General features: G+C 41.9%; 1 protein-coding gene across 1 annotated transcript in view; it reads left to right on the top strand.

The window, feature by feature from the left end:
- Positions 1 to 14,310, top strand: part of lmbrd1 (LMBR1 domain containing 1) — a 206,305-nt gene that overhangs the window by 97,048 nt on the left and 94,947 nt on the right. Inside the window, exon 6 of the mRNA XM_063040281.1 lies at positions 8,311 to 8,399. Coding sequence (XP_062896351.1) covers positions 8,311 to 8,399 — 89 coding nt within the window. The remainder of the gene's footprint in view (positions 1 to 8,310; positions 8,400 to 14,310) is intronic.

Genomic DNA, 14,310 nt, shown 5'->3' with positions numbered 1-14,310 from the left:
AGAGAGTTATTGCTGATAGCACACTCGAAGTGTCCACTTTTATACTTGTTCCTTACTAATTCAAATATTGCATTCCAGCGTCATTGGCTGTAGGTAATCTGATTGACCTTCAACACCTTTTTATTGGCTCTGCTCCAGGCCAGCATCCATTTACAGGTGGCCCCCGTTTTCCGAATGTTTGCTTTACGAAACCTCACTGTTGCGAAAGACCTACATTAGTTACCTGTTTTCGCTAACAGAAGGTGTTTTCACGTTACAAAACAAGGCAGCGTGTGAAAAAAGGCGCCGTGCGCCCGGACAGCCAAGCTCCTCCCCCGGAACGGCGTTCTTGCCGGCATTGCTTAAACACATGCTTTAGCTCGATTTATTTTGTGCATCCATTAGCAGGATGAGTTCTAAGGTATCGGAAAAGCCTAAAAGAGCTTGTAAGAGTGTTACACTTAGTGTAAAACTAGCCATAATTAAGCATTTCGATCGTGGTGAACGGACATTCTCCACGCGTTGAACTTGCCTGTGTCCACCATTCGCACTATTTATATGCAGAGAGAAAGAATTTTGAAAGCTGCCGATGTTACTGTTCTGCTCATAGCGAAGTGGTCTCTTAGTCGGCATCCATTAATGGATAAAATGGAAAGTCTGTTGTTTGAGTGGATTGATGGGTGTACAAAGCGTGGTGTTCCGTTAAGTTTTCTTATACTCAAGGAGAAATCAGTCAGTCTTTTTAATAAACTGAAACAGAAAGCACTGGATGATGGTGATGAAAATGCAATTTAAAGGTAGTCATGGATGGTTTGATCGGTTTCTGAGGCGAGGGCAGCTTCATAGTTTTAAGCAGTTGTCCCCAACCTTCAGGCCGCTGACCGATACATTGCCGCGATGAATGCAGTGGTGCAGCGGTAGTTGGAACGCACCCAACACATCTTTAAGAAAAAAGCTGAAATAAACAAGCTAATTAATTAGGTGCTGCCCGGCATGTAAATGTCGGCCCAGATCAGAGGCGTTTGCCGATTGCGTCAGGTGGTTATTCGTATAAGCGAGTGTTTAATTGTGACGAAGCTGCAATTTATTGGAGTCTTCCTGATTCCAGTAAGTGAAACTACACTGTACATACATTATTTCTACCTTACGTAGACTGTGTATTTTTGTTATTTGGTATGATTTGGCAGCTTCATAGCTTAAAGGTTACTGGAGGGAGTGTTTCTGCTGAGAGCACTTGCGCTGTGTTTTTGCCGAGAGTGCTTCCACGAGATTTTCGCTGTGCTAGACAGTGCTGCAGAAAGGTATTTCTACTTTATATAGGCTGTGTGTTTTATCATATCATTCCTGCTTTTACTATATGTTACTGTTATTTTAGGTTTTATGTGTTATTTGGCATGATTTTGTAGGTTATATTTTGGGTCTGTGAACGCTCAGAATTTTTTCGCATATTGATAAATGGTAATTGCTTATTCACTTTATGACATTCCAGCTTACAAACCATTTCATAGGAACGCTCTACCTTCGGATAGCGGGGAAAACCTGTATTGCCCTCTTCCCAGCAAGTGACAATCGGTAACTTATGGCTCTTTGTTCTCTTCAGAAACCAGCTCAAATCACTCCACGCAGGCACCAACCCTGACATTCACAACCCTGCATGTTTTGTATCAAAGAACACCTCACAAGTAACTTCTTTGGAAATGATCTCTATTTCATCAGATTACCTGAAACATCATAGTCATAGTCATACTTTATTGATCCCGAGGGAAATTGGGTTTCGTTACAGTTGCACCAACCAAGAATAGAGTATAGATATAGCGATATAAAACCATAAATAATTAAATAGTAATATGTAAATTATGCCAGGAAATAAGTCCAGGACCAGCCTATTGGCTCAGGGTGTCTGACCCTCCAAGGGAGGAGTTGTAAAGTTTGATGGCCACAGGCAGGTCCTATGACGCTCTGTGTTGCATCTCGGTGGAATGAGTCTCTGGCTAATGTACTCCTGTGCCCAACCAGTACATTATGTAGTGGATGTTGTGTCTACTTTAAAACACAGAAAGGAAAACAACTTCATCTCGCGAAATGGAGGATGTAAAGCAGTTCCACAAAATGACAGCCTTCATCTCCAAGCACATGACAGGAACAAAGACAAGTGATTTGTCTGCTTCCACTATCCTTGACCCATTCGAGTTCGACATTTTCTTACATATTTTAAATTCTCCATGGCCATCACCACATCCTTCCTGAACAATCAACTCCCAACATCTTCTCAACCACTGAAGTCAGACCAACTGACCTATAATTTATTTTCTTTGGCCGGTCTCCTTTCTTCAAGAGTGGAGTGACATTTTCAATTTCTCATTTCTCTGGAACCATTCTAGTGATTCCTGAAGTATCATTGCTAATGCCTCCACAATCTCTGCAGCCACTTTTTTCAGAATCCTTTAAGGCATTGATCATGTGGATAGTCAGAGGCCCTTTTCCAGGGCTGAAATTGCTAGCACGAGAGGGCTCAGTTTTAAGGTGCTTGGAAGTAGATACAAAGGAGATGTCAGGGGTAAGTTTTTTTACGCAGAGAGTGGTGAGTGCGTGGAATGGACTGCTGGCGATGGTGGTGGAGGTGGATACGATAGGGTCTTTTAAGAGACTCCTGGATAGGTACATGGAGCTTGGAAAGATAGAGGGCTATGGGTAACCCCAGGTAAATTCTAAGGTAAGTACGTGTTTGGCATAGCATTGTGGGCCAAAGAGCCTATATTGTGCTGTAGGTTTTCTATGTTTCTATGTTTGTCTATTATACCATCTGCTCCAGGTGACTCATCTACCTTCAGACCTTTCAGTTTCCCAAGAATCTTCTCTTGTCATGACAAATTCACACACTTCTACCCCCTGACTTCTCGAACTTCCACCATACTACTATTGTCTTCCACGGTGAAAACTGGTACAAAATACTTCAGTTCATCCACTATTTCCTTGTTCCCCATTACTACCTCACCAGCATCATTTTCCAGCACTCCAATATCTCCTCTCGCCTCTCTTTACACTTTGTATATTGGAAAAAACTTTTGGTATCCTCAATATTATTGCCTTCGTATTCTATCTTTTCCTCCTTAATGACTTTATTTAGTTGCCTTCTGTTGGTTTTTAAAAGCTTCCCAATCTTCTAACTTCTGACTAATATTTGCTCTATGATATGTCCTCTCTTCAGCTTTTATTTGAGATTTCACTTCTCTTGTCAGCTATGGTTGTATTGTCTTGCCTTTAGAATACTACTTCCTCTTTGGGATGTATACATCTTGCACTTTCAGAATTGCTTCCAGATTTCCCAGTCTTGCTGCTCTGCTGGTATACTGTTCCAGTCACTCTTGGCCAGCTTCTCTTTCATGCCTCTGATTCCGTTTACTCCACTGTAATACTGAAACATCTGACTTCTTCTCAAGTTGCAGGGTGAATTCTATCATATTATGATCAATGGCCCCAAAAGTTCCCTTTACCTTAAGCTCTCTTGTCAATTCCGGTTCATTACACAACACCCAATCTAGAATAGCTGATCTGGTGCTCTCAACCACAAGCTACTCTAAAAAGCCATCTTGTTGGCATTCGAGAAATTCCCCCTTTTGGGATCCAACACCAACCTGATTTTCCTAATCTACCTGCATATTGAAATCCCCCATGACTATTGTAACATTGCCCTTTTAATATGCATTGTTTGTCTCCCATTATAGTTTGTAGCCCATGTCTTGTTACTGTTTGGGGTCTTGGCATAACTCCCATCAGAGTCTTTTTGCAGTTTCTTAGCTCTACCCATAACGATTCAACACCTTCAGATCTTATGTCATCTTCTCTAATGATTTGATTTCATTTTTTATCAACAGAACCACACCACCTCCTCTGCCTACCTGGCCATCCTTTCAACACAATGTGCATCCTTGGATATTAAGCTCCCAGCTATAATCTTTTTTCAGCCTCAATTCGGTGATGCCCACAAAGTCATACTATCTGTAACTGTGCTGCAAGTTCATTGACCTTATTCTTTACACCGCATATGTTCACATCATATCATAGCTTCGGTCCTGTATTCATTACCCTCTTTGATTTTTGTCTGCTTTTAGATTGCAACTCATCTTGTTGACTGCAATTTCAGAATCAGAATCAAGTTTATTATCACCGGCATGTGTTGTGAAATTTGTCAATTTAGCAGCAGCAGTTCATTGTAGTACATAATATAGAAGGAAAAAAGATAGTAATAAATAAATAATTAAATGGATTACAATATGTGTATATTGAATAGATTAAAATCGTGCAAAAAACAAACATAATACTGGTCGACCTTCACTAATCCGACTACCTGTAATCCGGTTCCTTCGATAATCCGGCACTGATTATGCTTAATGGGATCCTTCTTTAATCTGGCATTTTTCACTAATCCGGCACTCCTCATGTCCCAATGGTGCCAGCTTATTAAAGGTTAGCTATTGCTTAATGCGATCCTTCTGTAATTCGGCATTTTCACTAATCCGTCACTCCTCAGGTCCCAATGGTGCCAGATTAGTGAAGGTTGACCTGAATATATTTAAAAAGTAAGGTAGTGTTCAAGGGTTCATTGTCCATTTAGGAATCGGATGGCAGAGGGGAAGAAGCTGTTCCTGAACCACTGAGTGTGTGCCTTTATTCTTCTGTACCTCCTACATGGAAACAGGGCATGCCCTGGGTGCTGGAGGACTTTAATAATGGACGCTGACTTTTTGAGACACCTCTCCCTGAAGATGTTCTGGATACTTTGTGGACTAGTACACAAGATGGAGCTGACTAAATTTGCAACCCTCTGCAGCTTCTTTGGGTTCTGTGTAGTAGTACCCCTCCCCCCACCCACATACCAGACAATGATGCAGCCTGTCAGAATGCTCTTCACAATACATCTACAGAAGTTTTCGTGTATTTGTTGATATACCAAATCTATTCAAACTTGTAATGAAGTATAGCCACTGTCTTGCCTTCTTTATAACTGCATTGATATGTTGGGACCAAGTTAGATCCTCAGAGATCTTGAAACTGCTCACCCACTCCACTTCTGATTCCTTCATCTTACCCTTCCTGAAGTCCACAATCAACTGTTTTGTCTTACTGACATTGAGTGCCAGGTTGTTGTTGCGACACACTCCACTAGTTAGCATATCTCGCTCCTGTACGCCCTCCCATCACCATCTGAGATTTTGCCAACAAGGGTTGTATCATCAGTAAATTTATAGGTGGTATTTGAGGCTGGTGGCATAGTGGCATCTGTGCCGGACTTTGGGATAAAAGGTCCCGAGTTCGAAACCAGCCGGCTCCTCTGTATGCTTTCCATCCGAGCTGGGTTACGAGCTGGTGATCTCTTTGGAAACTCACCCGGCAGAAGGCAATGGAAAACTACTACTGTAACTTGCCTCATACGCGGTTTCCCACTATGTCAGAGAGACGTGGAGGAAATCGTCCGCTAACCGGAGAAACTCCGGATGCAACATACCTTTCCTTTTCCTAGCCACACAGTCTTAGTTATAGAGAGAGAGTAGAGCAGTGGGCTAAGCACACATCCCTGAGGTGCACCAGTGTTGATCATCAGTGAGGAGGAAATGTTATCACCAATCTGCACAGATCCAATTGCAGAGGGAGGTACAGAGGCCCAGGTTCTGCAACTTCTCAATTAGGATTGTGGGAATGATCGTATTAAATGCTGAGCTACAGTTGATGAACAGCATCCTGACAGAGGTGTTTGTGTTGTCCAGGTGGTCTAAAGCCGTGTGAAGAGCCATTGAGATTGCATCTGCCATTGACCTATTGCGGCGATAAGCAAATTGCAATGAGTCCAGATCCTGGCTAAGGCAGGAATTCAGTCTCGTCATAACCAACCTCTCAATGCACTTCATCTCTGTAGATGTAAGTGCTACCAGGCGATTGTCATCAAGGCAGCTCACATTATGGGTTCAGCTACAAAACCCGTCCATTTTGTATAGGTCGTATCCCCAGAGGAAATTCCATTGATACATATATTTGAGCCCCTAAACCATTTGCCAGTTTTTCAGCTATGTATTCATCTGCCAAATTGTCCTGTAGGGTAGCATAATTGGTGGAAGTGTACAGTACATTATTCAAAACTACTGGCATTGAGTTGGGGTTTCTTTTTAAGAGGCTGCTCTGACATGATGACGCAATTACGTAAAGGGTTTATAGCGTGCTTTGTGTTCAAAAATGTGCTGCCATGGCTTTTCTGAAACATAAAACACCTCCACAATTTTATTTGTGAAAATCACATTCTTATCTTCACTGGCACGTGACACAGGCAGCAAGCCAGAGATTACTACTACCCAGAAGATCCTGTTTCTTTTCTTCAGCTTTCTACGTAGTTCCCTAAAATCTCTCTTTGAACTTCCTCACCTTTCTGACTTATATAATTGGTGCCAATATATTCGAAGACTGCAGGCTGCTCACCCTCCCCCTTGAGAATGCCATGGACCTGATTCAAGATATCTCTGACCCTGGCACCTGTGAGGCAACATACCATCCAGATGTCTCTATCACACCCATGGAATCTCGTTTCTGTTCCTCTGACTATGGAATCTCCTATCACCTCTGAAGTTCTCTTCACTTCTCTTCTGAGCTGTCACAGAAAAGTAGTATCCATTATCTGATATCCCCACCACCCAGGTCACGGTCTGTTCTCACTGTCATCAGGTAGAAGATAGAAGGGCCTCAGGACTGGCACCACCAGGTTCAAGAGCAGTTGTTATCCCTCAACCATCAGGCTCTTGAATAAAAGGGGCCAATTACATTCACTTATCCCATAATTGTGGTTTTTTTCAACAACCAATAATTTCCTTTTGAGGACTCTATTTCATTACCTCACGTTTTTGTTATTTATTCCTATTAATTTATATTTACATTTGCATAGCTTGTCTTCTGCATTCTGATCTTTCATTGTTCATGTCCACAAGAAAATAAATGTTACAGTTTTATAAGGTGATGTATATGTACTATGGTACCATAATTTACTTTGAACTTTGAAGATGCCTGAGTTTCTCCTTTCAAAAACTATCCAAGTGTTGAACACCTCTGCAACTCTATTGTGATAACAATATTGTCAAAGGAACAAACTGCTTGGGTCGTGATGAGTGGGGGGGGGGGGTCATTAATGTTTTGGGCCAGAAAGTGCACCAGGACAACTATAGTTTTTCTTTTCCCTCTGATTGAAATCCCTCATTCCTTTTTTTATATATATAACATTTTGTTAAGTATCTTTTGTATCCTTTCCAAAATCTTGACATTGTTCCATTATGTGATACTCCAACTTGTAACTTTTTAAGTGGTTACCATTGTTTTCCTGCTTTTGAACTTTGTGTCTTGTAAAACTTAGTACTTCATTGCTTTTTTCATTGCCTTTCCAGATTTGTCCTGTTATCGCTAAAGATTATTGTATTTTCACCCACTGGTGATTTTTTTTTCCCGCTGCACCCTTATGAATTTTATTTATTTTGATGCACCTTATTCTTCTGACATGGAGTTTCATTTTTTCCAGTTTGGTATACATGCCATAATTTCTGTGAGAAGGTTGAAGATCAGTTGCCCCAAGATCATGTAATGAATGACACTAACAAGGTTTATCAATGGGCATAGTTGCGGACTGAATAATTGGGAAGTGTTCTCCTTTGTGTTTGAAGATTTGAAAAACCACTCCAATAGTCCTGAAATAAATAAAAGGAAAAGTGAGCAAAGTACTACAATGAATGACTTGAATTCAGGAAATTAAATATTCTCTTGAATATAAATCAAATTTGATATTCTTTTTTAAGTTTTTATTTAAATGTATACTGTATTCTCATATTCATCCTTGTCTGATGAAATGCATTAGATTTCAATTGATCCAATGGATGTAAAGAATTACCACTGAGTTCTTTTATTTCACACTACTTAGAAAATGTTATGGATAGCGCTGGGTTAAATTTAAATGGTTTCCTTTTAATAATGTACAAATTATTTTGCAGTAGTACAGGGTAGATTTTTCAAAAGCTGAGATCACTACAGTTTTTTCTGTTGAAATGTAATTTTAAAATTTGATGCCATGTAGGTTTCTGTACAATTAGTTACTGTTAATTATTTTCCCAAACACTTTTAAGTTGTGTGATTGAAGGAATGAAATTGAAAAATTAAAGATAAATTTTAAATCCATTATCCATGGCACTTTGAGGCACTTTTATTTATATTAATAAAATGTACGTTTGTTTTAGAATAGTCCATACGGTGTTCATTATGTAAAGTAAGTGTAATGTCTGAAATTAATCTTCTTTTCTATTGTAGTGCTTTTGTTCCTTTGAATATTCCAGCAAATCAAAACTCTACAGAATGGGAAAAGGTGAAATTTCTTTTTGAAGAGCTAGGAAGCAGTCGTAAGTAGAACATTCATTTTGTATTGATAATTGATGGTCATAGAGTTTTATTGCATAGAGACATGTCTTTTGACCCACCACATTTATGATATCCAGCATGTTTATTATTTTAAAAAAAGCACAAGACCATGGGAGTAACAATGGTTGATAGGTTACATTATGTTCATTCCATTCTTAAGATGTTGCCATTCATCATGATCTTCCTCCTTGCAGACTAGGTGTACAAAATTAATTCTACAGGTCAGGCTTGATAACAAAAATGTTTACTTCCATCTCTTTCAAAACAAAAATAATAATAAGGAATGTAATGCTTCAATAATCACTAATTCCTTAATAATTACCAATTTAGATCAGGATCTGGAAAAAAAAATCCAGATTCAGATTCATTTATTTATCGCATGTGCATTAAAATATACAGTGAATGAGTCATTTGCATCGACAACCAATACAACCTAAGGATATCCTGCGTGCAGCCCGTAAGTGTCACCACCTGTTCTGCTGCCAACATAGCATCAATACTGATTTACACAACCGATGGACTCACTTTCAAGAACTCCACAATGCATGTTCTCAATCTTACTCATTTACTTTTTGTATTTTCGCTGTCTTCTTTTGCTCATTGTCAGTCTTTGTGTGTAATTTTTCGTTGATTTTATTCTTCTTTGTTCTACTGTGAATGCCTGCAAGTAAATGAATCTCATTGTGTATATGGTGACATGGATAATAAATTTACTTTGAACTTTGTAGGATTTAGACTTTGTTAATGTTCAAACTGCGAGTGGAGGTACAATCCAACAACACACGCTATTACAAATTCAAGACAGATAATGAAATTAAATACTACGTGCTGAAAATTTCTGCGGGAGAACAGAGAGGCAGAGATCTTCCATGAAAATTGGGTCAATAAATATTGTTAATGGAGCAAATATGTAAATATTTAAATGAATAAAAGTCAGTAGCTGAGTAACATAGGTGTCATTAAATCACAGAGTACAACATAACTACACACACCAAAAAATGCTGGTGAATGCAGCAGGCCAGGCAGCATCTACAGGAAGAGGTACAGTCGACGTTTCAGGTTGAGACCCTTCGTCAGGACCAACTGAAAGAAGAGATAGTAAGAGATTTGAAAGTGGGAGGTGGAGGGGGAGATCCGAAATAATAGGAGAAGACAGGAGGGGGAGGGATGGAGCTAAGAGCTGGAAAGTTGATTGGCAAAAGGGATACAAGGCTGGAGAAGGGAGAGGATCATGGGATGGGAGGCCAAGGGAGAAAGAAAGGGGGAGGGGAGCCCAGAGGATGGGCACGGAGTATTAGTGAGAGGGAGAAAGAAGAGAGGAATAAATAAATAAATAAGGGATATAGGGTACGAAGGGGAGGTGGGGCATTAACGGAAGTTAGAGACGTCAGTGTTCATGCCATCAGGTTGGAGGCTTCCCAGATGGAATGTAAGGTGTTGTTCCTCCAACCTGAGTGTGGCTTCGTCTTGACAGTAGAGGAGGCCGTGGATAGACATATCAGAATGGGAATGGGACGTGGAATTAAAATGTGTGGCCACTGGGAGATCCTGCTTTCTCTGGTGGACAGAGCGTAGGTGTTCAGCGTAACGGTCTCCCAGCCTGCGTCGGGTCTCGCCAATATATAGAAGGCCACATCGGGAGCACTGGACGCAGTATATCTCCCCAGCCAACTCACAGGTGAAGTGTCGCCTCACCTGGAAGGACTGTCTGGGGCCCTGAATGGTGGTGAGGGAGGAAGTGTAAGGGCATGTGTAGCACTTGTTCTGCTTACAAGGATAAGTGCTGGGAGGGAGATCGGTGGGAAGGGATGGGGGGGACGAATGGACAAGGGAGTCGCATAGGGAGCGATCCTTGCGGAAAGCAGAAGTGGGGGGAGGGAAAGATGTACTTGGTTGTGGGATCTCTTTGGAGGTGGCGGAAGTTAGGAGAATAATATGTTGGACTTGGAGGCTGGTGAGGTGGTAGGTGAGGACAAGGGGAACCCTATTCCTAGTGGGGTGGCAGGAGGATGGGGTGAGAGCAGATGTGCGTGAAGTGGGAGAGATGCGTTTGAGAGCAGATGAAGGGAAGCCCCTTTCTTTAAAAAAGGAAGACATCTCCTTCATCCTGGAAAGAAAAGCCTCATCCTGAGAGCAGATGCGATGGAGGCGGAGGAATTGCGAGAAGGGGATGGCGTTTTTGCAAGAGACAGGGTGGGAAGAGGAATAGTCCAGGTAGCTGTGAGAGTCCGTAGGCTTATAGTAGACATCACTAGATAAGCTGTCTCCAGAGAGAGAGACAGAAAGATCCAGAAAGGGGGAGGGAGGTGTCAGAAATGGACCAGGTAAACTTGAGGGCAGGGTGAAAGTTGGAGGCAAAGTTAATGAAGTCAACGAGCTCAGCATGCGTGCAGGAAGCAGTGCCAATGCAGTCGTCGATGTAGCGAAGGAAAAGTGGGGGACAGATACCAGTATAGGCTTGGAACATGGATTGTTCCACAAAGCCAACAAAAAGGCAGGCATAGCTGTGGCCCATACTGGTGCCCATGGCTACACCTATAGTTTGGAGCAAGTGGGAGGAGCCAAAGGAGAAATTATTAAGAGTAAGGACTAATTCCGCTAGATGGAGGAGAGTGGTGGTAGAGGGGAACTGATTAGGTCTGGAATCCAAAAAGAAGTGGGAAGCTCTGAGACCTTCCTGGTGAGGGATGGAAGTATATAGGGACTGGACATCCATGGTGAAAATAAAGTGGTGGGGGCCAGGGAACTTAAAATCATTGAAAAAATTCTTTAGATTCTGGACTAATTTCTGAGGATTGGAGGGTGGCTAATGTAACCCCACTTTTTAAAAAAAGGAGGGAGAGAGAAACACCAGGGAATTATAGATTGGTTAGCCTAACATCGGTGGTGGGGAAAATGCTAGGGTCAGTTATCAAAGATGTGATAACAGCACATTTGGAAAGCGGTGAAATCATCGGACAAAGTCAGCATGGATTTGTGAAACGAAAATCATGTCTGATGAATCTCATAGAATTTTTTGAGGATGTAACTAGTAGAATGGATAGGGGAGAACCGGTGGATGTGGTATATTTGGATTTTCAAAAGGCTTTTGACAAGGTCCCACACAGGAGATTAGTGTGCAAACTTAAAGCACACGGTATTAGGGGTATGGTATTGATGTGGATAGAGAATTGGTTGACAGACAGGAAGCAAAGAGGAATAAATGGGACTTTTTCAGAATGGCAGGCAGTGACTAGTGGGGTACCGCAAGGCTCAGTGCTGGGAGCCCAGTTGTTTACAATATAAATGACTTAGATGAGGGAATTAAATGCAGCATCTCCAAGTTTGCAGATGACACGAAGCTGGGCAGCAGTGTTTCTGTGAGGAGGATGCTAAGAGGATGCAGGATGACTTAGATAGGTTAGGTGAGTGGGCAAATTCATGGCAGATGCAATTTAATGTGGATAAATGTGAGGTTATCCACCTTGGTGGCAAAAACATTAAAACAGATTATTATTTGAATGGTGGCCGATTAGGAAAAGGGGAGGTGCAACGAGACCTGGGTGTCATTATATACCAGTCATTGAAAGTGGGCATGCAGGTACAGCAGGCGGTGAAAAAGGCGAATGGTATGCTGGCATTCATAGCAAGAGGATTCGAGTACAGGAGCAGGGAGGTACTACTGCAGTTGTACAAGGCCTTGGTGAGACCACACCTGGAGTATTGTGTGCAATTTTGGTCCCCTAATCTGAGGAAAGACATCCTTGCCATAGAGGGAGTACAAAGAAGGTTCACCAGATTGATTCCTGGGATGGCAGGACTTTCATATGATGAAAGACTGGATTGACTAGGCTTATACTCATTGGACTTTAGAAGATTGAGGGAGGATCTTATTGAAACGTATAAAATCCTAAAGGGATTGGACAGGCTGTAGTTCCCGATGTTGGGGAAGTCCAGAACGAGGGGTCACAGTTTAAGGATAAAGGGGAAGCCTTTTAGGACCGAGATGAGGAAAAACTTCTTCACACAGAGAGTGGTGAATCTGTGGAATTCTCTGCCACAGGAAACAGTTGAGGCCAGTTCATTGGCTGTATTTAAGAGGGAGTTAGATATGGCCCTTGTGGCTAAAGGGATCAAGGGGTATGGAGGGAAGGCTGGTACAGGGTTCTGAGTTGGATGATCAGCCATGATCAAACTGAATGGCGGTGCAGGCTCGAAGGGCCGAATGGCCTACTCTTGCACCTATTTTCTATGTTAGTCGCCGGTTCCCCACATCCTACCCTTTATTCCACTGTACATCCTGGCAGATTCCTCCTTCAGCCCCTTATCTCTTGCATCTATTATCTCCCAGCCCCTCACATTATTGCTCTGCCCCACCTACCCACTTTCCCCTTCACTTGGTCTCAACTATCACCTGCGAGTTTGTATCCTTCCACTTCTCTTTGCATTATTTTGGCTTCTGCCCCCTTCCTTTCCAGTCCTGATGAAGGGGCCCACCTTGAAATGTGGCAACTGTTTATTTCCCTCCACAGATGGTGCTGACTTGCGGAGTTCCCCCAGCATATTGTGTGCTGGCCAACACAGGCCCTTCAGCCCACTGTTGCAGATGGTGTGCTGAAAAATGACAATTAGTGTAGCTAAGCATTCAAGACTGGCAATTGTTATGCCATCTATTAACTACTTATCTGTACTAATACCATTTTTCATCACTCTGCTTGTAGTTTTCTTTGCCTTGATGTTTCATTTTTTCATCCAGATATAGTAAACCCTTGTACATGAAACCATATTACCAAGAAGGAAGTGAAAATGCAATGTACAGTGCCTATAAAAAATATTCACCCTCTTGGAAGCTGTCATGTTTTATTGTTTTACAACACTTAATCACGGTGGTTTTAATTTGGCTTTTTGACACTGATCAACTTAAAAAGACTCTTGTCGATAAGTGAAAACAGATCTCTCCCAAGTCATCTAAATTAATTACAAATATAAAACACAAAATAATTGATTGCGTAAGTATTCACCCCCCCCCCCCCCAATATGACACACCAAATCATCACTGGTGCAGCCAATTGGTTTTAGAAGTCACACAATTAGTTAAACTGTGGTCTGTTTTGGGAGACTTGTGTGCAGTCGAGGTGTTTCAGTTGATTGTAGTAAAAGTACACCTGTATCTGGAGCATCCAACTACTGGGCAGTCAGTATCCTGGCAAAAACTACACCATGAAGACAAAAGAACACTCCAAGCAATATCGTGAAAAGGTTATTGAAAGGTACGAGTCAGGAGATGGGTACAAGAAAATTTCCAAGTCACTGAGTATCCCTTGGAGTACACTTAAGTGAATCATCAGGAAATGTAAAGAAAATGGCACAGCTGTAAATCTGCCTCGGGCAGGCCTTCCTGAATGACAGTGCAAGAAGGAAACTAGTGAGGGAGGCCAACAAGTGACCAATGACAACTCTGGAGGAGTTACAAGCTTCAGTGGCTTAGATTAGAGAGACTGTGCATACGATAATTGTTGACCAGGTGTATCAGCTTTACGAGAAAGTGGCAAAGAGAATGCCACTGGAAAAAGAACTCACGTGAAATCTCAGCTAGAGTTTGCTAGAAGGCATGTGGGATACAGCTGAAGTTAGCTGGAAGAAGGTTCTATGGTCTGATGAGACCAAAATTGAGCTTTTTGGCCATCAGACTAAACGCTATATTTGGTGTAAGCCAATCACTGCAGATCATCAAAAATACATCGTCACTACTGTGAAGCATGGTGGTAGCTGCATCATACTGTGGGGGCGCTTCACTGCAGCAGGCCCTAGAAGGCTTGTGAAGGTAGAGGGTGAAGTGAATGCAGCAAAATACAGGGAAATCCTAGAGGAAAATCTGGTGCAGTCTGCAAGAGAACTGCAACGTGGGAGAAG

The sequence above is a fragment of the Mobula hypostoma genome, chromosome 2, assembly GCF_963921235.1.
Source record: "Mobula hypostoma chromosome 2, sMobHyp1.1, whole genome shotgun sequence".
NCBI lineage: Eukaryota > Metazoa > Chordata > Chondrichthyes > Myliobatiformes > Myliobatidae > Mobula > Mobula hypostoma.
This window is presented reverse-complemented; position numbering and strand designations above follow the sequence as displayed.